The 25581-nt window shown below is 34.9% G+C and overlaps 1 protein-coding gene across 1 annotated transcript in view; it reads left to right on the top strand.

Annotated features, from left to right (window-relative positions):
- LOC123552992 (sushi, von Willebrand factor type A, EGF and pentraxin domain-containing protein 1-like) overlaps positions 1-25581 on the top strand; it is a 68580-nt gene that overhangs the window by 41559 nt on the left and 1440 nt on the right. Inside the window, exons 22-39 of the mRNA XM_053542277.1 lie at positions 1-174; positions 3084-3257; positions 3656-3829; positions 4109-4282; positions 7506-7679; positions 9255-9428; positions 11253-11426; positions 11851-12024; positions 12249-12422; positions 13639-13815; positions 14700-14801; positions 16849-16940; positions 21520-21723; positions 21919-21990; positions 22306-22420; positions 22994-23125; positions 23665-23737; positions 25394-25496. Coding sequence (XP_053398252.1) covers positions 1-174; positions 3084-3257; positions 3656-3829; positions 4109-4282; positions 7506-7679; positions 9255-9428; positions 11253-11426; positions 11851-12024; positions 12249-12422; positions 13639-13815; positions 14700-14801; positions 16849-16940; positions 21520-21723; positions 21919-21990; positions 22306-22420; positions 22994-23125; positions 23665-23737; positions 25394-25496 — 2636 coding nt within the window. The remainder of the gene's footprint in view (positions 175-3083; positions 3258-3655; positions 3830-4108; positions 4283-7505; positions 7680-9254; positions 9429-11252; positions 11427-11850; positions 12025-12248; positions 12423-13638; positions 13816-14699; positions 14802-16848; positions 16941-21519; positions 21724-21918; positions 21991-22305; positions 22421-22993; positions 23126-23664; positions 23738-25393; positions 25497-25581) is intronic.

Genomic DNA, 25581 nt, shown 5'->3' with positions numbered 1-25581 from the left:
ACTGTAATACAATCCCTGTAATTGCTGATGGGAACATCACACTCCTAGAAGACGAAAATACCACGTATGGTGCATTAGCCGAAGTAACATGTGCAAAGGGTTACAACACGTCATTAGATGTGATTCAGTGTCTTGAAACGGGAGATTGGGATATACCTTCATGTGATGTCATAGGTAAAATGTCAATATTGAAGAGAATTCCTTTTATTTTAGCATCATCAGAGGTTTATACAAGATGACGCAGGTGAGTGTGGGGGTACATCATTTGAATTTGGTCTTTCATGTTCTTTTTATATGGAATTCCATAAACGACAGCGTCCTGTTTACTGCTTACTGCCTACTGCTCAAATTGTCCTGCTTACTGCCTACTGCTTACAGCGTCGTGCCTACTGCTTACTGCTTACCAAAAGAAAAAACTTTAAATGTCTTCTTTTCCAGAAGTACAAGGCCAAGAGGCTAGATATTTTGCAAGTAGCATTACCTAGTAGACCTCTACCAAGACTGTTCAAATTATGACCCCCGGGGTCAAATTTGCCTCGCCCAGGGACTTACCAGTTTTTGCATAGAATTATATAGGAAAAACTTTAAAATTCTTCTTCTCTGAAACCATAAGGCCCAGAGCTTAGATATTTGCATATTTTACCTAGTGGTCCTTTACCAAGATTGTTCAAATTATTATCCTTGGGTGAAAAGAGGCACTGTCCTGGGGTCTAAACTTTTACATAGATTTAAATAGGAAAACACTTTAAAGAAAAATATTTGAAAGATCAAGACCTAGGTCTTTGATATTTGGTATGTAGCTGGTCTCCTCTAACAAGATTGTTCAAATTATGCCCCTTGGGTGAAAAGATGTCTCGCCCCGGGGGACACTTGTTTTACATGAAGCAAAAGGCCCTTATAACTCGGCAATGCTTGAGCCTAGGACTCACAAACTAATAGAGAGGTTTGACATGAAAAGTAGATGACTTTGAAGTCAAAGGGCAAGGTCACTGTGACCTTTAGTTCCAAAAAAGCTTATAACTCAGCAATGCTTATGGCTAGGACCCTCAAACCTAGTAGGGATGTTTATACTGACTAGTTAATTACCCTGAAGGTAAAGGTTGTGGTCAAAGTGAATATGACTCAGGTAAGCGATATAGGGGCCATCAAGGCCCTCTTGTTCTTTTTTATACGCCGGTCTGACAAGACAGGACGTTTTATGGGATCAACCACGGTGGGTGGCGTCCTAGAAAGTTGTCCGCTCTCTAAGCCCAACAACTTTTATCAGCTCCTCATGAAACTTGGTCACAGGCATTTCTTTGAAACCGTGTGAGATGGTTTTAAAAACTATTTTGCACCCCTAAACTGAGGAATTGACCCCTTTTAAAATGTATGTTTGTTGCTCTCTGTTACTCTGTTTAAGCAGAAGTATGTAAGTAACTATGTGTATTATTTGCAGTCTTTACTTGTTTAGTCACTTACCCTCTGATGATGTGTTGCTCTGTTTCTGTGTGTATTTGTGTGTGTGTGTGTGTGTAATACTTCTGTGAATTTCTTGTTGTGCTTAATATCTTCAAAAGTATTTTACCTTTAATAGCAGGTTTTTTTTGTAAAAATGTGTAAAGGGTTGTATTGAAAGATTGAACAAGTTTTCCCATGGCACAGGTGCTTAATATGGTGTGTTTTATCCCACATAATGGCAATTACTTCCTATTTTCGGACATCCACCTGTAGGCGACATGCTTTTTAGGCGTTGGCCTTGTTTCAGATACTACTTATAGGCTTTCAAGGAAACTTCTCACAAGTCTTTTCTGTCAAATATTGAACCCTGTCAAACAAACTGCATAAAACAGTATTGTGGTTTAACGTTGAAGTACTTGTATGTTTGTATATATATTTCTGTCGAAGTAAGCAGTAAGCAGTAAGCAGTAGGGAGTAAGCAGAAAGCAGTAGGAGGAAAGCAGTAAGCAGTTTGCAGGACTCAGTAGGTAGTAGGCAGTAAGCAGGACGCTGTCGTTTGTTGTGACGTCAGCACAATATTCGGAATGTTTTGATGTTTTTGCTCTAAAACATGCACAGTAAGCAGTAGACAGTGTGCAGTAAGCAGTAAGCAGGACGCTGTCGTTTATGGAATTCCATATTTTTACCTTGTTTATAATCTAAGAAAATGTGCATAGTGATGAAAATCTTGAAAACAAGTTTTATATACAACAAAATTTACGAAAATGATAATATTATTTCATCGCAGTTAATTATATTCTAATAGATACGAATGTTTCGCAACAGAAGTTAGCTGCTTACAAGTGTTAATTACGAACTGTAACTTTTCTCGATGTTGGAAATACGTATTGAGATTTTACAAAGGTAACTTTTGAGAAAAGTAATGAAATTAGCCTAGCGAAAACACGATGTCTTTGGAAACAGCTAGATTTGATATAACCTCGTTTGTGAAAAAAATCAGTTTTGAGGAAGCAGAAATACAGTTCATACTTGTGTTTTGAGCCGTAACTGCCCTCTATGTAAACTTGTTGATATTGTTATAGATGTATGTGCACATACAATATAAATTAATAATATTAATATATTATAAACGCTGAATAACGTGTTTGAAACGTTTTGTAATTCAGACGTAAGTATGCAAGAAAAAATGATATAACATATCCAAGATGATGTTTGTTGCTGAAAGAATTGCGGCGGTTGCGAAGAAGCATTCATTTACAACAGAACAAAAGAGCGGACTGAGCTTGTTATCGTTTTGCGTTTTATCAAACATAGGCGTGAATGAAACTCCTCATATTTATTAAGTTAAAGATGCTTTCAAAACAGAAACGAATGTTAATGAATTGAAACGATTAAACACGAAACTTTCGAGCGACCAGCTCTACACTTCTATATTCTAATAAATTTGTGTGTAGCTTTTCTATATAGTACATTATTACATTATTTCAAATGCAATTTAGAAGTAACAGTAGCATACTATTATAAATGTTTTTAAAATGTACATACATGTATGTTAATTCAAAGCTTCGCTGATATATTCAGAACCTTGATTTTTGTGACATAAAATATTCTACTAGCAGTACAATTGTCTTGAATATTTTCAGATTGCAGTGATGTTCCAGACGTTACCAAAGGAACAGTCACACTAGTTGAAGACAGTAACACAACTTATGGTGCCCTTGCTAATGTAACATGTGAAGATGGTTATAATGCTAGTTCAGAAACAATACAGTGTCTTGATACAGGAAAGTGGGAAGCGACATCATGTGAAATAGTTGGTAAGAAAAACTGCTGATTTAAGATTATTATCTGTTTCTGTCAACTTTTAATCTTCATTCTATCATAAAAAGTATGTCATTATCGTTTTTAATGTGTGTGTTTAAAGATTGAGGTCACGAACTGTTAACATACCATGTTAACACTTTACGGCCCTTACAGACATAGTGAACCAAGTTTGAGCGAAAAGAAATACTTATCAACATATTAATGGTTTAATCTTTTTCTTACGGGTTTTGATAGAATAGTGTTCATGCATGTTGTGTTCTGCATTATCCGGGATTTTGAAAATGTTATAAATGAAAACAATCATTATATAAATCGGTTATTTTGTTTTTATGTTTTTGTTTCTGATGAGTGTTATTGAGGTATATCCTATATTTGTAACATTTTACTTCAGATTGTAAAATGGTATCGGATATCCAAAATGGAACTATAACATTGCTCGAGGGCGGAAATACAACTTACGGTGCCCTGGCTAATGTTTCTTGCGAAATAGGTTACAATGCTTCTGTGGATATAATACAGTGCACTAAAGCAGGGATATGGGAAAGCTCAACATGTGAAATAATAGGTGATGATCTTTTAATGATTAACAGTGTAATAATTTCTATTACTTGCAGTTATAAAGAGATTCCGCTATGTTTAGATACAATATGATACAACTCGTATTGAATGACGACCTCGTCTATCAATGATGATAATGATAAATGGTACATCTTCAGGCATATCTACATATAATCGACTAACTGTTTCCCTAAGCAAGAGTCAGCATATTATTAAGTATTGATATGAACTTGCACGAAAGAAAATTTACTACTATGCTGTTTTTAATATACATATACTTTTATAGATTGTAAATCAGTACCAGATATAACAATGGCAAATGTAACATTAGCCGAGGATGGACACACCAGCTATGGTGCCGTGGCTTACGTTTCCTGTGAAAATGGTTATAATAATAGTTTAGGGATTATACGCTGTCTTGAAACAGGACGTTGGGAGATTCCGATTTGTGAAAAGATAGGTAAATATTTTCTGACCAAGACCTCATGAAATATAGTTTAAAGATGGAGTTTATTACAATATCTGAACACTTCTGGGAAGTTATATGGGCAATTACAGTAGTAAAAAGTATATTTATTACAAATCGTGTGGCGACTGTCCAACTTTTGATGGTTGAGATAGACCCCAAGTACCCCTCTAGCATAATTTCATCGCGTTCCTTAAGCCAGTTGGATAGCTTCCTCACATGAAGAATCAACGCCTTATGCTTGAACCGACACCGGTTACGGGTTAGTAATTTGAAGTCAGCGATCTTAACCACTAGGTCAAGGAGTAAAAAGTAATCAAATGTATAATTAATTTGAGTCTGTCATTATGATAAAAAAAGACACAAGAATTTAAGGCAATGCAAGTGACAAAATCACTGCTTAGTAAATTGACTGCAAGTGGAGCAGAAAAAGATTTTACCAGTTCATTACGTTTGCTTCTAAATCCTCGGTCTTGTTTCTTCAAGGTACGAGCTGCACACAGTTGACAGCCTTGGTATTACGTTCCGTATTTTATATCAAATGTTATATTATTATCCCCCCGACGAAAGTCGGAGGGATATAGTTTTGGCGTTGTCCGTCCATCCGTCCGTCCGTCCGGAGCCGTATCTAGGAAATGGTTGGGAATATTTATTTAAAACTTCATATACATGTTCACCACTATGAGTTCTTGCGGCCCGTGAAGTTTCAGTCAGATTGCCCAAGTAACACCAGAGTTATAGCCCTTAGAAGTTTCTAGTGTTAACTATATAGGGTACTATAAATATGGCAATTTCTGCATCATAACTTTTGATATATTTGACCTTGAACTATGAAACTTTAACAGAATTTAGAGCACTATAATGTGATTGTGCACACACAATTTCGTATGGATTTCTTTTGTAACTGCAGAGTTATTGCCCTTTAATTGTCTAAAAATCCACATATTTGTACATAACAACTTTGCCATTTGACAGAATTTCATTAAATTTCTTTCATTCTTTTCTGTGAACATTTATTATAAACATGTAAAGTTGCGCATCCACACCTGGTCGCCCACTTGCCTTGGTCACCCAGGGTGACCCCGGGGTCAAAATTGACCCCGCCCCAGGGGTCACTTGATTTTACAAAGGGAAATCTTTAAAAATCTTCTTCTCAAAAACCAGAAGCCCTAGAGCTTAGATATTTGACTTGTAGCATTGCCTAGTGGACCTCTACTAAAGTTTTCAAATCATGACCCCGGGGTCAAAATTTACCCTGCCCCATGGGTCACTTGATTTTACATAGGAAAATCTTCAAAAATTTTCTAAAAATAAACCAGAAGGCCTAGAGCTTAGATATTTCACATGTAGCATTGCCTAGTAGACCTCTACAAAATTTGTTCAAATCATGACCCCAGGGTTTTACATAAGAAAATCTTCAAATTTTTTCTAAAAATAAACCAGAGGGCCTAGAGCTTAGATATTTCACATGTACCATTGCCTAGTGGACCTCTACAAAATTTATTCAAATCATGACCCCCGGGGTCAAAATTGACCCCGCTTCAGGGGTCACTTGATTTTACATAGGAAAATCTTCAAAAATTTTCTAAAAATAAACCAGAAGGCCTAGATCTTAGGTATTTGACATGCAGCATTGCCTAATAGACTTCTACAAAATTTATTCAAATCATGACCCCGCCCCATGGGGTTACTTCATTGTACATAGAAAAATCTTCAAAATTTTCTAAAAATAAACCAGAAGGCCTACAGCTTAGATATTTCACATGTAGCATAGCCTAGTGGACCTCTACAAAATTTGTTCAAATCATGACCCCTGGGGTCAAAATTGACCCCGCCCCTGGGGTCACTTGATTTTACTTAGGAAAATCATTAAAAATTTTCTTAAAATAAACCAGAAGGCCTAGAGCTTAGATATTTCACATGTAGCATTGCCTAGTGGACCTCTACAAAATTTGTTCAAATCCTGACCCCTGGGTCAAAATTGACCCCGCTCCAGGTGTCACTTGATTTTACATAGGAAAATCTTCAAAAAATTTCTAAAAATAAACTGGAAGGCCTAGATCTTAGATATTTGACATGTAGCATTGCCAAGTAGACTTCTACAAAATTTGTTCAAATCATGACCCCCGGGGTCAAATTGACCCCGCCCTATGGGGTTACTTGATTGTACATAGAAAAATCTTCAAACTTTTCTAAAAATAAACCATAAGGCCTAGAACTTTGATATTTGACATGTAGCATTGCCTAGTGGACCTCTACAAAATTGGTTCAAATCTTGACCCCCTAGGGTCAAATTGACCCTGCCCCAGGGGTTACTTGATTGTACATAGGGAAATCTTCATAAATTTGCTAAAAATAAACCAGAAGGCCTAGATCTTAGATATTTGATATGTAACATTTCCTAGTAAACTTCTACAAACTTTGTTCAAATCATGACCCCCGGGGTAAAATCCCCCCCCCCCCCCCCCCGGGTTACTTGATTGTGCATTGGAAAATCTTCCAAAAAATTTCTAAAAGTCATCAGTTTGACATTAGAAACATGTAGCTCATATTACTCTGGTGAGCGACCCAGGGTCATCATGACCCTCTTGTTTTTCATTTTTAATTTTCCATCAATATTTATAATCAACATGTGAAATTTTGTTTCCTCTCCTGTTACCCCGCACCCACACACCCTTAAAAATATAAATATATATACATATATATATTTCCATTCCTTTTATTTATTTTCTTTAAATGTTCAAACCTTCAACATGTTAAGTTGTGACTGCACAAGCCTTGCCCTCAGTCATGTTCAAGATATCTTACCAGTGTTCTCATAAGGACATCTGTTTTTTTAAGTTCAAATGTACATGTTAAACAACAACACCTGGTGCCAAACCACTCAGACAATATTTCGTTCCAGTTAAACTTAAAGCTCATATTTCAATTAACTGCATTTAATTTTAAAAGCTAAGCTTATTACAGTAAGCATATCCCATTCAAAATAAATTCTTTAGTCAGGATCAAAGTATCATACATTTATTATGTACTCTTTAATTAAACATTTGTTTTCTGTTAAATTGATTTTGACTAATGAAATTATTTGCTTCTTATTAACATCCTTAACTTTTTGCCGGATATATTTTTTTGCCATTCCTCACCACAAACCCTTTCGGCGGGGGATACCAATTCATCGAATTTGCTTGTATACTTTATTTTTGCAATGTTCTTTTAGACTGTAATACCATCCCTGTAGTTGCTGATGGGACCATCAAACTTTTAGTAGAAGGAAACACCACTTATGGTGCATTAGCCGAAGTAACATGTGAAAAAGGTTACAACACGACATTAGATGTGATTCAGTGTCTTGAAACGGGAGATTGGGAGATACCTTCATGTGATATCATAGGTAAAATATCAATTCGTGAAATATGGCATATATTGAAGAACAAATCCTCTTATTGTTACATCATCAGAGGGTTATACAAAATGACGCAGGGAGGGTGGGATGTATCCTTTCAATTTGGTATTTCCTGTTTTGGTTTAACCTTGTTTATAATCTAAGGGAATGCGCATAATTATGAATAACGTGAAAACAGAAGTTTTATGCACAACAAAATTTACGAAAATGATCATATGAGCCGTGCAATGAGAAAACCAACATAGTGGCTTTGCGACCAGCATGGATCCAGACCAGCCTGCGCATCCGCGCAGTCTGGTCAGGATCCATCCATGCTGTTTGCTTTCAAAGCCTATCCTTACTAGACTGCGCAGTTAATTATTACCCAATAGATACGAGCGTTTCGCAACAAAAGTTATCTACTTGCAAGTGTTAATTATGGACTGTAACTGTTCTCGATGTTGATAATACAACGTATTGAGCTTTTGCAAATGTGACCTTTGAGAAAGGTTTTAAATAAAATCTGGAAAGTAGATCCCTCGGAAGCACCGAAAACAATGCAAACAGTGAAAATTGCTTAGCACTAGCTTAGCGGAAGCACGATGCCTTTGGAAACAGCTAGATTTCATATAAACTCGTTTGTGATTTATTCAGCTTTGATGAAGCAGTGACACAGTTCATATTTGCGCACTTAGCCGTGACTGCATTTATAAAGACTGTTTCTGTTTTTTCTGGTTTGGTTATATACAGGTATTTGCACATGCAGTATAAAAAAATAATATGTTAATATAATCATTAACGCTGCCTAATGTGTTTGAAGCGTTCTGTAGCTCAGACATATGAAAGAAGATAATGATATAACATATCCGAGTTGAAACAAATGTGGCGGTTGCAAAAGAAGCGTGCATTTTTGAATAGAACAAACGAGCGGACCGAGCTTGTTATCTTTTTTACATTTTATCAAAATTAGGCGTGGATGAAACTCCTCATAAGTTTAAAAGTGTTTTCAAAGTAAAAACGAAGGTTTAGCAGTATATCACAAAACAACAGATTTTTTAATAAATGAAAGATTCTTGACACACAACGTATCTGCGCAATACATGTTTTACTGTTTTGTCCTACAGAATTGGATACTAAAAATATTCTAAATGAGTTGTCCACCTTTAAATAAGACTGCCATTTGTAAAGAAATAAATGTAAACAATTGTCAAAAACGATGTTTTACCTAGTCATGTAAAGTTTAAACTCTCGTACGATGTTGCAAATGCATCAAAACGAAGACTTGTAACAGCTTTTTAAAAATTGTGTTTTTTAAGGCGCTGAACTGTCCAGAAGTGTGGCCCCTTCATGCAGTCCCTTTCCGGAATTCAATATATATAGGAGTAAATTGACAATGGTTTTGTAGAATAATATAATTGTTCTATATGCTGTTAAATTTTCACGTAAAACAATGCTTTCTTTCTATGATTTGATAACGTTCAAACATTAATTTTTCTCCGAAACATGGACCTATATCTTAATGAATTGAATTGATTAAAAACGAAAATTTGGAGCGACAAGCTAAATTGTCTTAAATACTTTCAGATTGCAATGATGTTCCAGACATTATCAAAGGAACAGTCACATTAGTCGAAGACAGTAACACAAATTATGGTGCCCTAGCTAACGTAACATGTGAAGATGGTTATAATGCTAGTTCAGAAACAATTCAGTGTCTTGATACAGGAAAGTGGGACACGACAACATGTGAAATAGTTGGTAAGAAACAGTTCTGATCTGAAGGTTATTATTTGGTTCCGTTTGTTATACAATGCAACTGTTAGTTTCCATTCTAGCATAAAATTGATGTCATTTTGCTTTAAGAACTTAAATGATGTCATGAACCATTAACATACCTTTATAGTGAGTGAGTGAGTGAGTGAGTTGGGTTTTACGGCGAATCAACACAAAATGGTCATATATCGCCGAGAAGAAGTTATATTGAAAACGCCAATTGTAAAGCATACCTTAAATCATTTATGTAAAACTGTAAAGCGTATCTAAAATCATTTATGTAAAAATGTAAATCATATCTAAAATAATTTATGTAAAAATGTAAAGCATATCTAAAATCATTTATGTAAAAATGTATATACGTATCGTATGTGTTAAAATATCAGCTGCAAACATAATGATAATATTGCAAAGGATGTGTATAAAAATAAGAAATGTTCAAGATTTTTGATAAATTCCTATCTGCTTTAAAAACGATCAAATCGTTCCAACTGAACATACCTTTATAAATGTATGCATTCCACGATGAAACGAAAACATTTAACGGCCCTTACATACCCTAGTGAAAACAAGTTTGAGTGAAAAAGACGCTTATGAAAATATTTTTTAATTTCTTTATCTTTTTGTTACGGATTTTACAAAAATAGCGTTTATGTTGTGTCTTGGAAAATTTCCGGAGTTTGAAAAAGTTATGAAATGAATTTATGGGTTATACCTAGATAAAAGAGTAAATTGAAATTTCCGCAATTTATAAAATATGATACACCTCGTATTCAATAACGACCTTGTCTAGTAGTGATAAATCAAATTACAAGTACATAAATTTATTTCCAAGCCAGAGTTGTTCATAGTATTACGAATTTATATAAGCTTGAACAAAACGAAATCTACTAAGCTGTCTCTGATACATATACTTTTATAGATTGTAAAGCAATACCAGACTTACAAGTATTTAGTTACAAATTGACAGTGACATATATTAGGCCGGGACAATGTGTTTAATGTCTTAACATTTTATTCAATTACTATAGCAGTATTAACAGAAACCAGTGTATTTATTTAAATTTCATTCAGTTTGTTTCTACAATGTAAGATAGTTATTTATCCATATGTTTGAAACTATGCTGAAAAGAGTTTGACTGAATAAGTTTGCAGATGAAGTTGTGAAAACACATTAAAATTGTCCGCCTGAAAACTTGTAGTATAGCTGTATATTACCTATATTATAAGAATTATTTTCATGAAGTTTTGTGTGAGAGAGAAACGTAGGTCACTAGGTCGTAGTGGGTCTTTAAACTGACAGATGAATTTTGCTCCGTGAAAAGTATCTTATTGGGGAAAATTACCAAAAGGTGTTATCGTCTTGTCAGCAATAATTCGTGGACGATGGTGTTAATAATGTGCCAGTTGCAAAAAGACATGGATTTTGAACTGAACATAAGAGCATACTGAGCTTGCTATCGGTTTGCCTTTAATCAAAAATACGCGTGAATGAAACTTCTCATAAGTTTCCAAAACAGAAACGAATCCTAATTAATTGAAATGATTAAAGACGAAAATCTTGAGCGACAAACTCTACAAATGGAGTTAATTAATACCCACTTTTTGTCTAAATTATAATGAATACGTGTGTAGCTTTTCTATATATATCACATTATTTTAAATGCATTTAGAATTAACAGTAGCATCTTATTATAAATGTTTTCAAAATATATAGATGTATTTCAAAGCTTCACTGATATATTCGAACCCTTGACTTTTGTGACTTAAATATACTACCAGCAGTAATATTGTATTAAATATTTTCAGATTGCAATGATGTTCCAGACATAACCAAAGGAACAGTCGCATTAGTTGAAGACAGTAACACAACTTATGGTGCCCTTGCAAACGTAACCTGTGAAGATGGTTACAATGCTAGTTCAAAAACAATACAGTGTCTTGATACAGGAAAGTGGGAAGCAACAACTTGTGAAATAGTTGGTATGAAACAGTTCTGATCTTATGGTTATCATTTGGTTCCGTTTGTTATACAATTCAACTGTTAGTATTCATTCTATTAGTAGCATAACATTAATGTCATTTTCGTTTCCATTTGTGACTTAAGAAGGATGTCATGAACAATAAACGTACTTTATAAGTGTATGCGTTCCACGGTGAAACGATAACATTTCACGGCCCTTACATACATAGTGGAAACAAGTTTGAGTGAAAAGAAATGCTTATAAAAATATGTTTAATTTCTTAATTTTTTATAAAGAAGTTTATTAGAATAGCGTTTATTGTTGTGAATGAATCTATGCGTTATACTTGCATAAAAGAATAAATTGAAATTCTTTATACAAAACGGTTATTGCCGTTTTAAGTATGATGTGTTTTATCGTATTGTTGTAACACTTTACTTCAGATTGTAGTATTTTATCGGATATCCCAAATGGAACTGTGACATTGCTCGAGGACGGAAATACAACCTACGGTGCCCTGGCTAATGTTTCTTGCGAAACAGGTTACAATGCGACTGTGGATATAATAAAGTGCACTAAAGCAGGGATGTGGGAAATATCAACATGTGAAAAAATAGGTGATAATAAACGGTCTAAATATTTCTTTCACTTACAGTTACAAAGAAATTCCGCAATATTTATAAAATATGATACACCTTGTATTCAGTAACGACCTTGTCTTGTACTGATAAATCAAATTACAAGTGCCTAGCAAGAGTAATTCATTGTAATAAGAATTTATATGAGCTTGTACATAACACAATCTGCTACTAATCTGTCTCTGATACATATACTTTTATAGATTGTAAATCAGTACCAGATATAACAATGGCAACTGTGACATTAGCCGAGGATGGGAACACCAGGTATGGTGCTGTCGCTTATGTTGCCTGTGAAAATGGTTATAATAATAGCCTAGAGATTATACGATGTCTTGAAACAGGAAGTTGGGAGATTCCGATTTGTGAAAAGATTGGTAAATATTTTCAGTCCAGATCTTATGAAATTTAAGTTTATTATAAAATGTATTAGATATGTATGAATACTCCTCGATGGTTATATATCACTGATCCACTGACCTTTTGTAAATTAGCTGGATGGTTTTCTCACATGAGAGAATTCTACACCCAAGGTGAATTTTCGAATCCACGGCTGTGGTTGGCAATTGATTCGAAGTCATCCCTTAACATATGAAAACTATAATTGTACAATGTAATCAAATACATACAGGTACAGTTTACTGGCGGCTTTCCTTTTGAACAGAGCAAAGAAACTCGTATAAAAGGAAATACAACTTGACACAATACGATAATTTAGACACTGTTCACTCTATTGACTGCAAGTAAATGAAAGGAAATTTTTTATAAAATCAATCTCACAAAACCTCGATCTTCTTTCTTCCGAAGTACTAAAAGTACGCAATTGACAGCCGTTGTAATAGGTCAGTGTTTAGATTCTATTTTATGTATTTTCTTGTCGAAATGTACTTTTAGTCTGTAAAACCATCCCTGAAATTACCGAAGGGACCATCAAACTTTCGGAAGCAGGAAATACCACTTTTTTTGGCCTTCTGTATTTTCTAAAAAACGTTGCATAGCAATGGAAAAATTGAATACCGCAGTTTTTACAAAAAAAAATGTTTAAAGGAAAAATGGAAATCAAAGGTTTAAGATTGACTAAATAATACTCTTCGTCTGTCCGATCTTCGTCTGTAGCATTTTCTTAGGATAACATCTCCTCTGAGACTTGGGGCGTGGCCACATTCCTAATATGTAAACAGTGAAAAATACAAATATTTCTAAACATTTTGTCACAGTTTGTTTGAAATTTTTCAACATGTTTACTTCGACCAAGTTGACACTGAAAAATTGATAAAGTGAGTGAAAATAAAAGTTAAATCTTGTTAAAACATGCAAGAATAATGTAAATTTTCTGCATCGTTTCAAAAGCGTTGCAACGGTTTACTACCTTCTGCACAATACATTTAGTTATTTATAAGAGTATTTTGCTGAAATCTTGGGTTAATAAGTTTGTACCACAAGTAACTTTCAGAGTACTAACTTTTTATGCATTTTTGAGAGAAACTATTTCGCCTGAAATGAGTGGGTTAGTCCTAAATTCACATAACTGAGACGCATGTATAGTAATAGTCTATGTAAATCGTTATTAACAATGATATATTGCGTTTTAAGATTGCGGCGAATTAGAAAATCCAACAAACGGAGCAGTAAACATATCTAAGGGAACAACATTTGGTGCTACGGCAAGTTATAGTTGTGATGAAGGTTTCACTCTTGTTGGTGATGAAACACGTAATTGTGGACCAAGTGGCAAATGGAGCAATATGAAACCAGACTGTGCACAACAAGGTTAGTGCTATTATTTACTAGCAAAAAAAATTAAGTCTTTGTCCTACATAGAAGAACCACAACTGACCTCATGCCAGTGTCAGATTTTGGTAACAAAGGAATTAATAGTGTTAGTACAACGGAGAACTCACCAATATCGAGCTGTTCAACTAGTTATGCTATTGCAAAATAAAACTGGCGTATACCGAGATATTCAATTATCTTAGTAATATTGTAATACACGGTTTTTATGGCTTCATTAAGAATCCAGATCATTTTCAGAGAGAAAGAGAGGGAGAGAGGTGATGGACATTCCATTGCCTAAAGTCTAATTAAATGGATTTTAAGATATCAGAAACTCAAAATGTTGTAATGCCACAAAATTGTTCTACTTTGCGACATCCGCAAATCTATCAGTGATCCCATAAATTCATTTTGTGATATCAAAGTAACATTTAATGATGTCATAAATAGGATTAAAAATATCATTTTACTGAATTAGATATGAAATAATATAATTATAGATATCTATTTAATTCTTTTATGATATCTGTAAACGAACTTAATGATGTCAAAAATGATTAATAGTATCATACTCGAATTTATAATGTTTCTAATTAAATAACATAACTAAGACGCTTATTTACAACTATTCTAAGTAGATTACAGTTCTTCGATTAGATGTGAATAATAAAATCTGTAAAAAGATCCTTTGGAGGCATAGAATCTGTCAGTCATATCACGAAAAAATGAATGAATATAAACGTCACCCTATACGTCGTTTCGAATGAATCTATTTATAAAGATCTGAAGTAGTAAGAGTTTTTAATATTAAAGCTAGGCACTTTGTTTCATATTTGTATTGTTCTCCTAAATACTTGCTTCATCTGTGTTATTGTATACAGGTGATAGGAAGTGTTCGGAAGACACAGACTCAAGAGGTACTGTCTGGAATGAAATAGCAGCTGGGAAAACCAGAATCTACGATTGTAAAACAAATTTTACAGGTAACTTTTACATACCTGTAATTCGTAGTCTCCTTATGAGTAATTATATTTCTTATTGTAATACATGTACATTGTAAAATATCAATAATTTGTTTGATTATATATTATAATAATTAATTCCTTGGCCATGGATTGTGATATGATATTGCATTTCTGAGGCCGTTCGTATACCCAAGATATATTGATCAAGGCTCTCCGGCCGAGGTTTATATTGCGACGGGCAAATATTTTACTTATAAAGAAAAATCAACATAACTGGTTTAATGATTAATTGAAATAATAAATAAAAGGTGACATATTAATATCAGTAAGATATAGACACAGAGCCATGTTTGCCTATAAAGTCTGAAGATCATCCTCCGAAATTGTGCCAAATATTTGGAGAGATTATTTCGTTGTTTTTCTGTATCATTAGACGAACGCTTTAAAGGCATTTATCAATAAGCGCATAGACAACTGTGATCGTGGCAGGATTTCCCTCAAACGAAAGATTGATATCACCTAAAATTTGAATGGAACGCCAGAAATGTAACGTCATATAAATGACTTCATTAGAGTTGACGTTGGTATTGTTATTACGATATTCTCTTGATGGAAGTCAAAACGCATTGCGAATGGGAGTTTGCCTATAGTTGTGGACTAAACTGACCAAAGGATATTTCCTAGATTTAAATAGCGTTTGATATAGAAAACCACAGTTCTATTTTTAGACCTTATATATCAAAGAGAGTTTTTGATTCGAAAGATAGCGGTATTGGCCAACGAAAATTAATTTATTTACAGTTATTTGTTAAAACTTACTATAATAAATGATTCTTTTTTTTCTACAAACATTTATCATACATTTTACGTCGTGTGAATGAAATAACGTAGTATTACTCCAGTGTAAAACCATTTTTACGTTGATGTAAGAATGATGCAAGTTTTTTTCGTGTTATAACATCTGCAGAATCCTGAGGGATTGGTTTGTGCCCGAGCCCGGGAGGACGAGGGTAACAACGTATCCTGAGGGATTCTGAAGTTGTAATAACACGGAATGAACATGCGCTAACGCTATTCTAGCATAAAACATGTAAAAACTGATAAATGAATACTTTGTCACTCATCGTCATTAAATTTTCACGAATACGCTATTTTTTACGTTGACATCATTCCCTTTTGAATTATCAGTCAGAATGACGTTTACGCTTTGCCACGGAACGCGTATGTATAATCAAAGCCTTGAGATGTCTGGTGGTTGCGGGTTTTGCTAGAGTTATTTTCATTTTAAATGCCAATATCTATAAATATACATGTATAAGAAACAAATACTAATGTGCCTCATATCGAAGATAAACTCTGCCTGACCTTACATGAACAGCTGGAAGTCAGTGATGTAACCATGGGTTGGAATACCTAATCATTGACAGAACTTATATAATCTAGTGTGAATGGATAGAAGATGAATAAGAACTGCTTGATCATTGATAATGCATCCGCATTGTTCATGAATGGGACTACTTTGTGTAGCACATGAACAAATTCCTTTGGATGTGATTTGGAATCAAATAAAGATGCTACATGATTGTCAGAAATACACTTAACTTTGGTAGCGGTATAAACCCGCAACCAAAAATTTGTTTTAATAGCACGTAAGCGCGAGAATCTCTCTGTTAACACACGTTTTCTATCCTGTTAAAACACCCTCGAAAAATGACAAGAACAGCAATTTTATGCTAGAATGTCGTTTTATGTATAAAAAAAAACATTACTGAAAATGACTTTCTATAAATGGTAAAGAAAGAAGGAATTTCAAAGTTTTAGCAAAAAAGATAACATGTGATAAGAGAATATTACATACATGTCACTCTACATTGGCTTAAATACATTCGTTGCATAAATATGTTAAATTGCTCGACAGATCTTCTCATTTTATTATAGTTTATTGAACTCCTTTAAAAATTCAATATGAAAGAAACTCATGTAATATTCAATTTAATGCATTAATATTCAAGAAAGTTTGCTTGTTCAGATCCAGCTTGCTTTTATATACTATTTTCCGTTGAAGGAAGTAAAACGAGGCACTGTGATACGGACGGAACATGGGCGTTTCCTAAATATGAATGTATACGTGAAACAGTTAAAAATGCTGTCAGCCAGGTAAATTTATAGATATGTAGTTTAATGTCATATTACGCAGCTTTACTCGTTTACTTGTATGCGTTTGTGCACTGATGTTGGTAACAGCATTTTTCAAAACATCTATCAGTGCTGTATTAGAAATGTATATGAGTGAGACCAACCAAATTTGAATTCGAAAACACTCTACCTCCTCCAATATTTTTTTCGGTATGTAAAATACCCTTAAAAATCTGAAACGAATCCTGTTCTTGGCACTAATGTTCCCCATTATGAGACCATGTGTCGCGGCATATGACCAAAATCACTATCTCAAACGTCAATGTCTCATTATGTCTCCCCCAGGAGACATATTGTTTTTGCCCTGTCCGTCCGTCCGTCCGTCCGTCCGTCACACTTCATTTCCGAGCAAAAACTGGAGAACCATTTGACCTAGAACCTTCAAACTTCATAGAGTTATAGGGCTGCTGGAGTAGACGACCTCTATTGTTTTTGGGGTCACTCCGTCAAAGGTCAAGGTCACAGGGGCCCGAACATTGAAAACCATTTCCGATCAATAACTAGAGAACCACTTGACCCAGAATGTTGAAACTTCATAGGATGATTGTACATGCAAAGTAGATGACCCCTATCGATTTTGGGGTCACTCCATTAAAGGTCAAGGTCACAGGGGCCCGAACATTGAAAACCATTTCCGGTCAGTAACTTGAGAACCACTTGACCCAGAATGTTGAAACTTCATAGGATGATTGGTCTTGAAGAGTAGATGACCCCTATTGATTTTGGGGTCACTCTGTCAAAGGTCAAGGTCACAGGGGCCTGAACATGGAAAACCATTTCCGATCAATAACTAGAGAAGCACTTGATCCAGAATGTTGAAACTTCATAGGATGATTGTACATGCAAAGTAGATGACCCCTATCGATTTTGGGGTCACTCCATTAAAGGTCAAGGTCACAGGGGCCCGAACATTGAAAACAATTTCCGGTCAGTAACTTGAGAACCACTTGACTCAGAATGTTGAAACTTCATAGGATGATTGGTCATGAAGAGTAGATGACCCCTATTGATTTTGGGGTCACTCTGTCAAAGGTCAAGGTCACAGGGGCATGAACATGGAAAACCATTTCCGATCAATAACTTGAGAACCACTTGACCCAGAATGTTGAAACTTCATAGGATGATTGTACATGCAGAGTAGATGACCCCAATCGATTTTGGGATCACTCCATCAAAGGTCAAGGTCACAGGGGCCTGAACATTGAAAACCATTTCCGGTCAGTAACTTGAGAACCACTTGACCCAGAATGTTGAAACTTCATAGGATGATTGGTCTTGAAGAGTAGATGACCCCTATTGATTTTGGGGTCACTCTGTCAAAGGTCAAGGTCACAGGGGCCTGAACATGGAAAACCATTTCCGATCAATAACTAGAGAACCACTTGACCCAGAATGTTGAAACTTCATAGGATGATTGTACATGCAAAGTAGATGACCCCTATTGATTTTGGGGTCACTCCATTAAAGGTCAAGGTCACAGAGGCCTGAACATTGAAAACCATTTCCGGTCAGTAACTTCAGAACCACTTGACCCAGAATGTTGAAACTTAATAGGATGATTAGTCATGCAGAGTAGATGACCCCTAACGATTTTGGGGTCACTCTGTTAAAGGTCAAGGTCACAGGGGCCTGAACATTGAAAACCATTTCCGGTCAGTAACTTGAGAACCACTTGACCCAGAATGATGAAATTTCATAGGATGATTGGTCATACAGAGTAGATGACCCCTAATGATTTTAGGGTCACTCTGTTAAAGGTCAAGGCCACAGGGGCCTGAACATGCAAAACCATTTCCAATCAATAACTTGAGAACCTCTCGACCCAGAATGTTGAAACTTCATATGATGATTGTTCATGCACAGTAAATGACCCCTATTGTTTTTGGGGTCACTCGGTTAAAGGTCAAGGTCACAGGGGCCTGAACATTGATAACCAGTTCCGATCAATAACTTGAGAACCACTTGACCCAGAATGTTGAAACTTCATAGGATGATTGAACATGCAGAGTAGATGACCCCTATTGATTTTGGGGTCAGTCTATTAAAGGTCAAGGCCACAGTGGCCTGTTCATGTAAAATCATTTTTGGAAATAACTTGAGAACCACTTGACCTACAATGTTGAAACTTAATAGGATGATTGGACTTGCAGAGTAGATGACCCCTATTTATTTTGAGGTCACTTGATCAAAGGTCAAGGTCACAGAAGCCTGAACAGTGACTTGAGAACTACTAGGCCAAGAGTGTTGAAATTTAGCGGGATGATTGGACATGCCAAGTAGATGATCCCTACTGCAGCCAACCATCAGTGTCTCTTTGACTTTTGCTCCTGACCCCTATTGACTTCTTGCCTATAGGACTTTGCATTGGGGGAGACATGCGCTTTTTTACAAAAGCATTTTCTAGTTAAGAGGTTAATATTTCAGTCATGTTCTTGTCCGGTTAGTAACTTTGCTTCGTTTTGATTAAAAGCATGTTCAAACAACTTGAAACAAAATGCCTCTATAACAATACGATGCATCGCATACAAGACAGACATCCCTAGAGAAAAGTTCAATGTCACACTTCTAGGCCAAAGGTTTACAGGGTAACGGGGTTTCAATATAACTCGACAAAAATATTCCTTATACTAGTAATTGGAGGACTTGCCGAGAGCAAAGTCCAGACCTCTATCTTTAATTTCAATGTTAAACTTAGAGGTCAAAATATCAGGTCTTTGTCATGTCCGTTCAATAATTAGGCTATGCATGGATGGATATTGAATTAACTAGGCATAAATAGTGTAAAAACTTGTATCTCATGCAAATCCAAGACCCGTAGCTCAAAGATCAGTGCAACATTGTAAATAAATTTGTTTTTGTTTTTTGTTCGGTATGTAATGCATCCTTGGATATATCTATAACTTTTGATACGCATTAACCATAATAAGACAAAGTGTCATATGTAAGACTCAGTCCCCTAACTAAAAAGTCATTGTCACGGGGACTCATGCAAACGTTTTTGATGGTACATTAAATTGCTTCCATTTTAAATACAAAAGTGCATTTGTAATACTCGTGTTTTTTTCAATTTTCGCATTAAGTTAGAAATAAAACTTTAAAGTAACTTAATTTATATTGATAAATATTAGAAAACAATTTCCAACATGCATACTTACACTGATGCGTAGTAACTGTTCAAAAACTGTTTCATTAGTACCATTCATTTGCCCTTTTTATTACTTCTCTTTTATCATGATTAAGACTTTCCTTTTTAGCTCATCTGATTTTTTGAAAAAAAATGATGAGTTATTGTCATCACTTGAGCGGTTGTCGGCGTCGGCGTCGGCGTCGGCGTCTGCGTCGGCGTTGCCTGGTTAAGTTTTATGTTTAGGTCAGCTTTTCTCCTAAACTATCAAAGCTATTGCTTTGAAACTTGGAATACTTGTTCACCATCATAAGCTGACCCTGTATAGCAAGAAACATAACTCCATCTTGCTTTTTGCAAGATTTATGGCCCCTTTTGTACTTAGAAAATATCAGATTTCTTGGTTAAGTTTTATGTTTAGGTCAACTTTTCTACCAAACTGTCAAAGCTATTGCTTTGAAACTTGGAATACTTGTTCACCATCATAAGCTGACCCTGTACAGCAAGAAACATAACTCCATCTTGCTTTTTGCAAGATTTATTGCCCCTTTTGGACTTAGAAAATCAGTTTTCTTGGTTAAGTTTTATGTTTAGGTCAGCTTTTATCCTAAACTATCAAAGCTATTGCTTTAAAACTTGCAACACTTGTTCACCATCATAAGTTGACCCTGTACAGCAAGAAACATAACTCCATCCTGCTTTTTGCAAGATTTATGGCCCCTTTTGGACTTAGAAAATATCAGATTTCTTGGTTAAGTTTTATGTTTAGGTCAACTTTTTCTCTTAAACTATCAAAGCTATTGCTTTGAAACTTGCAACACTTGTTCACCATCATAAGCTGACCCTGTACAGCAAGCAGCGTAACTCCATCCTGATTTTTGCAATAATTATTGCCCCTTTTGGACTTAGAAAATCATTTTCTTGGTTGAGTATTATGTTAAAGTCAACTTTTCTCATAAACTATCAAAGCTATTGCTTTAAAACTTGCAACAGTCTTTCACCATCATAAGTGGACACTGTACATCAAGAAACATAACTCTATTCTGCTTTTTGCAAGAATGATGGCCCTTTTTAGACTTAGAAAATCATGGGTAGGACAATATTTCTATTACACAAAAAAAATCAGATGAGCGTCAGCACCCACAAGGCGGTGCTCTTGTTTCTATTTTCGCATCCGTTTACAAATGAAAATCGTATTAAAAACATAACTGAAATCTTTTAACAATGAAAGAATTCCAGACATTTTTAAGGTTTTTATATCTTTATAAATTATATGATATATTTGATTGTTTGATGGTAGAATATAGATACAATTTACTATGTTGCCCTTTAAGGTTTTGACTGGCAATTTATTTTGTGAATATTGTCCATAGGCAAGGCACGACGGTAATTTTGTATTAATTCCTGTTTATTTAGTCGAATTTACTGAATAAAAATGCAACACAGCTAGACGTAAGAAACGTTTTACAAGATCTGAAAGGTGTAACGTCACAAGACGAAAGCATAGAGGAAGGCGATAAACTGACAGACTTGGAAATGACAAACTTGGTGACATCTAGTGTGGGGATTGCAGAGTTATTGTCTTCTTCGCCAGATTTATTGAATGCTGACATAACTAATGTAAGTTATTCGATAGTGATTTTTTTGTCATAAAAGCTACACATCAAAGAATTGAATTATATTCTAATCAAATTCTCTTGTTTGGATTTAAATGTCTGTATATTGTATATTTGTGCTTCCTTGTAGATTATGTAGTTAATTGTGTCACAGACATTGAATAATAAAGACATCTCAGTTGTTTGTTTACTGTTTCAGGACTTTACTGAGTATATAAGCAACTTATTAGATCCTACGAATATAGAGAGTTGGAATGCCATATCGCAAACGGTAATGTAACATTGTCTACATTACACATGTAGAGTCCCTAAAATATTGGGAAATAGTCATGTCAATTGTACTTTACATTATTCATAGCAATGTCAATAGTGTCACAAAATTTCCTTCATAACTGAGCAGATATCAAGCTTTGCGTACTAGTACTATATAACTGAAATATACTAAACTGTATTATTAAAAAGAATGATCTACCGATCACGGAAGTGTCATGATAGATTGAGCCATAAATCATTTCATTAACATTTTAATTGATTACATAATCTTTCAGTGCTTATTAAAAACATTTATTTACTGTTGTAACTACAGAGTAGCAGTGCGGCTGAAAGTGTCTTATCAAGCGTAGATACACTTGGTGAAGCGCTTGGAAAATATGTCGCATCATCGGGCACAGCCCTTCCTCCAGTCGTGAAAAAGAACATAGGTAAGAGTCCTTTTACTACTTTTATTTTCGAAATGTGTCCGTTTATCTTTGAAAGGGTTGTTGAGTTGGTGGCACCACTTATGGGAATCCAAAACAGCCGAGACAGTGATAGAGTGCAGTGAGAAGAAATGTTAAACACACAAGCTATAAATTTACCTGAAATAGTTTTAGAATCATATTCCATTTTGAACTTCGTGTTAACCCCTAAAATGTTTTGCGTTTTGCAGTCAAGGATAACAACTTTAAATACCTTAAAGGGAATTCAATATAGCTCGATACAACGATAGATCGTAATGATGGGAGTGCGAATCAGAACAACTACAACTACCTCGTAGATAATGCCAGAATTATGTCCCTTTTCGTACTTAATTTTTCCAATTTTAACATAACAAAGCCATGTATTTTGACCCAACTTATGTGAATCTAAGAAGTCTGGGGTCAAGGTTATGATTGCTTTACATGCTTCAAAGTTGTGACCTTACTTTTGTATTAATCTAAAAATAAATTTAATCACTTATTGTCATGTCTGGTTTACTAATTTATATATTTACGATATTAATCATCTTTTGCCAGCTGTTCAAGTAAAGCAGATTTCATCAGATGAGTTTGTTTTCCCTGGTTCCGATGCCAAACAGGACACTGTAGACGGCATTTGGCTCGTAGATACAAAGAGTAAAGTCCAATTTAATCCAGACTCATTGCAAGGTAACATACTAAATATTTGTCTGATATAAAACTTCAGCGCATTAGAGAAAAGAAGCATGTCCAAGTTCTACTTATAAATCAAAGGTTTTACGCCATTGTTCTTGTTTGTCCGGTTTGTAACATTTGAATGAATGGATAGACATTTATACAATATGTAACAAACATTCAGCATAATAACAGTGTTTGTAAAACTTAGATACCTAAAAGGTCATGGCCAAAGTGTGTAGAATACAGCCAAGCAAAAGAGTAGCATACTTGGTTTGACTGAGTCTATTAATGAGTAACTTATTTAAACATCAGCGGCTATTTCGATATTTAGCTTATAAATTCTCAACAACAACTGAACAAGGTGGTTTATTCCGTTCAAGACTTAAACAGCTAGGGTAAAGGTCAACGTCACATCTACGGTTCCAAATGTTATATTATATGTTATCTAATGGACGTATTTCTAGATCGTAATTATGCGAAAGATTTGCAAGATTTCAAAATGTACCTCATTCTTTTTTTCTGAAAAAAATCACTCATTCTTCTGTATTTAGGAGAAACTGACCAAGAGTTTATTGTCACAGCGGCAATGTATAAAGATTTGTCAGATATTCTGCCAGATAAAAGGTAAGAGCAAACATTTAGGTTTAGGAAGAACTCACATACAGGTTTAGTCAGAACTAACATATATGTTTAGGCAAAACTAACATATATAAGTTTAGGCAGTACTAACATACAAGTTTAGGAAGAATACGTATCAGATTTTGATATTTCCTCCTTGTAAGTCAAGTTTTATCAGTGCCTGAAATTGTACACATGTTTGTTTTTAATTTTCACTTCATTAATTTTACGATCGTCCTACTCGGAATAAGCCAGTTATCTGTTTTCGTCTAAAACATAAAGTCCTTAATATATAAACGTATGTATGGTCCACAAAATATGTATTTATACCGTCAAAGTTAGATATAAAGTTAATCTAACTCATTTTTAGCTCATCTGATTTTTTGAAAAAAAATGATGAGTTATTGTCATCACTTGAGCGGTTGTCGGCGTCGGCGTCTGCGTCTGCGTCGGCGTTGCCTGGTTAAGTTTTATGTTTAGGTCAGCTTTTCTCCTAAACTATCAAAGCTATTGCTTTGAAACTTGGAATACTTGTTCTCCATCATAAGCTGACCCTGTATAGCAAGAAACATAACTCCATCTTGCTTTTTGCAAGATTTATGGCCCCTTTTTGTACTTAGAAAATATCAGATTTCTTGGTTAAGTTTTATGTTTAGGTCAGCTTTTCTCCTAAACTATCAAAGCTATTGCTTTGAAACTTGGAATACTTGTTCACCATCATAAGCTGACCCTGTATAGCAAGAAACATAACTCCATCTTGCTTTTTGCAAGATTTATGGCCCCTTTTGTACTTAGAAAATATCAGATTTCTTGGTTAAGTTTTATGTTTAGGTCAACTTTTCTCCTAAACTATCAAAGCTATTGCTTTGAAACTTGGAATACTTGTTCACCATCATAAGCAGACCCTGTACATCAAGAAACATAACTCCATCTTGCTTATTGCAAGAATTATTGCCCCTTTTGGACTTAGAAAATCAGTTTTCTTGGTTCAGTTTTATGTTTAGGTCAGCTTTTATCCTAAACTATCAAAGCTATTGCTTTAAAACTTGCAACACTTGTTCACCATCATAGGCTGACCCTATACAGCAAGAAACATAACTCCATTCTGCTTTTTGCAAGATTTATGGCCCCTTTTGGACTTAAAAAATATCAGATTTCTTGGTTAAGTTTTATGTTTAGGTAAACTTTTTCTCTTAAACTATCAAAGCTATTGCTTTGAAACTTGCAACACTTGTTCACCATCATAAGCTGACCCTGTACAGCAAGCAACATAACTCCATCCTGCTTTTTGCAATAATTATTGCCCCTTTTGGACTTAGAAAAATCATTTTCTTGGTTGAATATTATGTTTAAGTCAACTTTTCTCATAAACTATCAGCTATTGCTTTAAAACTTGCAACAGTTTTTCACCATCATAAGTGGACACTGTACATCAAGAAACATAACTCTATCCTGCTTTTTGCAAGAATGATGGCCCTTTTTAGACTTAGAAAATCATGGGTAGGACAATATTTCTATTATACAAAAAAAATCAGATGAGCGTCAGCACCCGCAAGGCGGTGCTCTTGTTATATATTTACGAACACATAAATAAAATTTGCTTTATTTGTCAGAGGTAGTGGCTGCTTGATACGTGCTGTAGCTTTATTGATTTCCTTGCAGTGAAGATGAAAAACTCAATGGTCAGATTGTCGCATTTTCAACATGGCCTCCTGTATCAGGCGAGATTAATCCACCGGTCACTATAACTTTTGAGCAAACAAACGTGAGTGTTTCGTCCAGCTTTCTTTGTGTTTTAGACACAAAATTAAAATGTATTTACCTTAAGCCAGGATGTAACAATGAGAAGC

The sequence above is a fragment of the Mercenaria mercenaria genome, chromosome 4, assembly GCF_021730395.1.
Source record: "Mercenaria mercenaria strain notata chromosome 4, MADL_Memer_1, whole genome shotgun sequence".
Taxonomy (NCBI): Eukaryota; Metazoa; Mollusca; class Bivalvia; order Venerida; family Veneridae; genus Mercenaria; species Mercenaria mercenaria.
The sequence above is the reverse complement of the archived record's forward strand: the minus strand, read 5'-3'. Positions and strand labels throughout refer to the sequence as shown.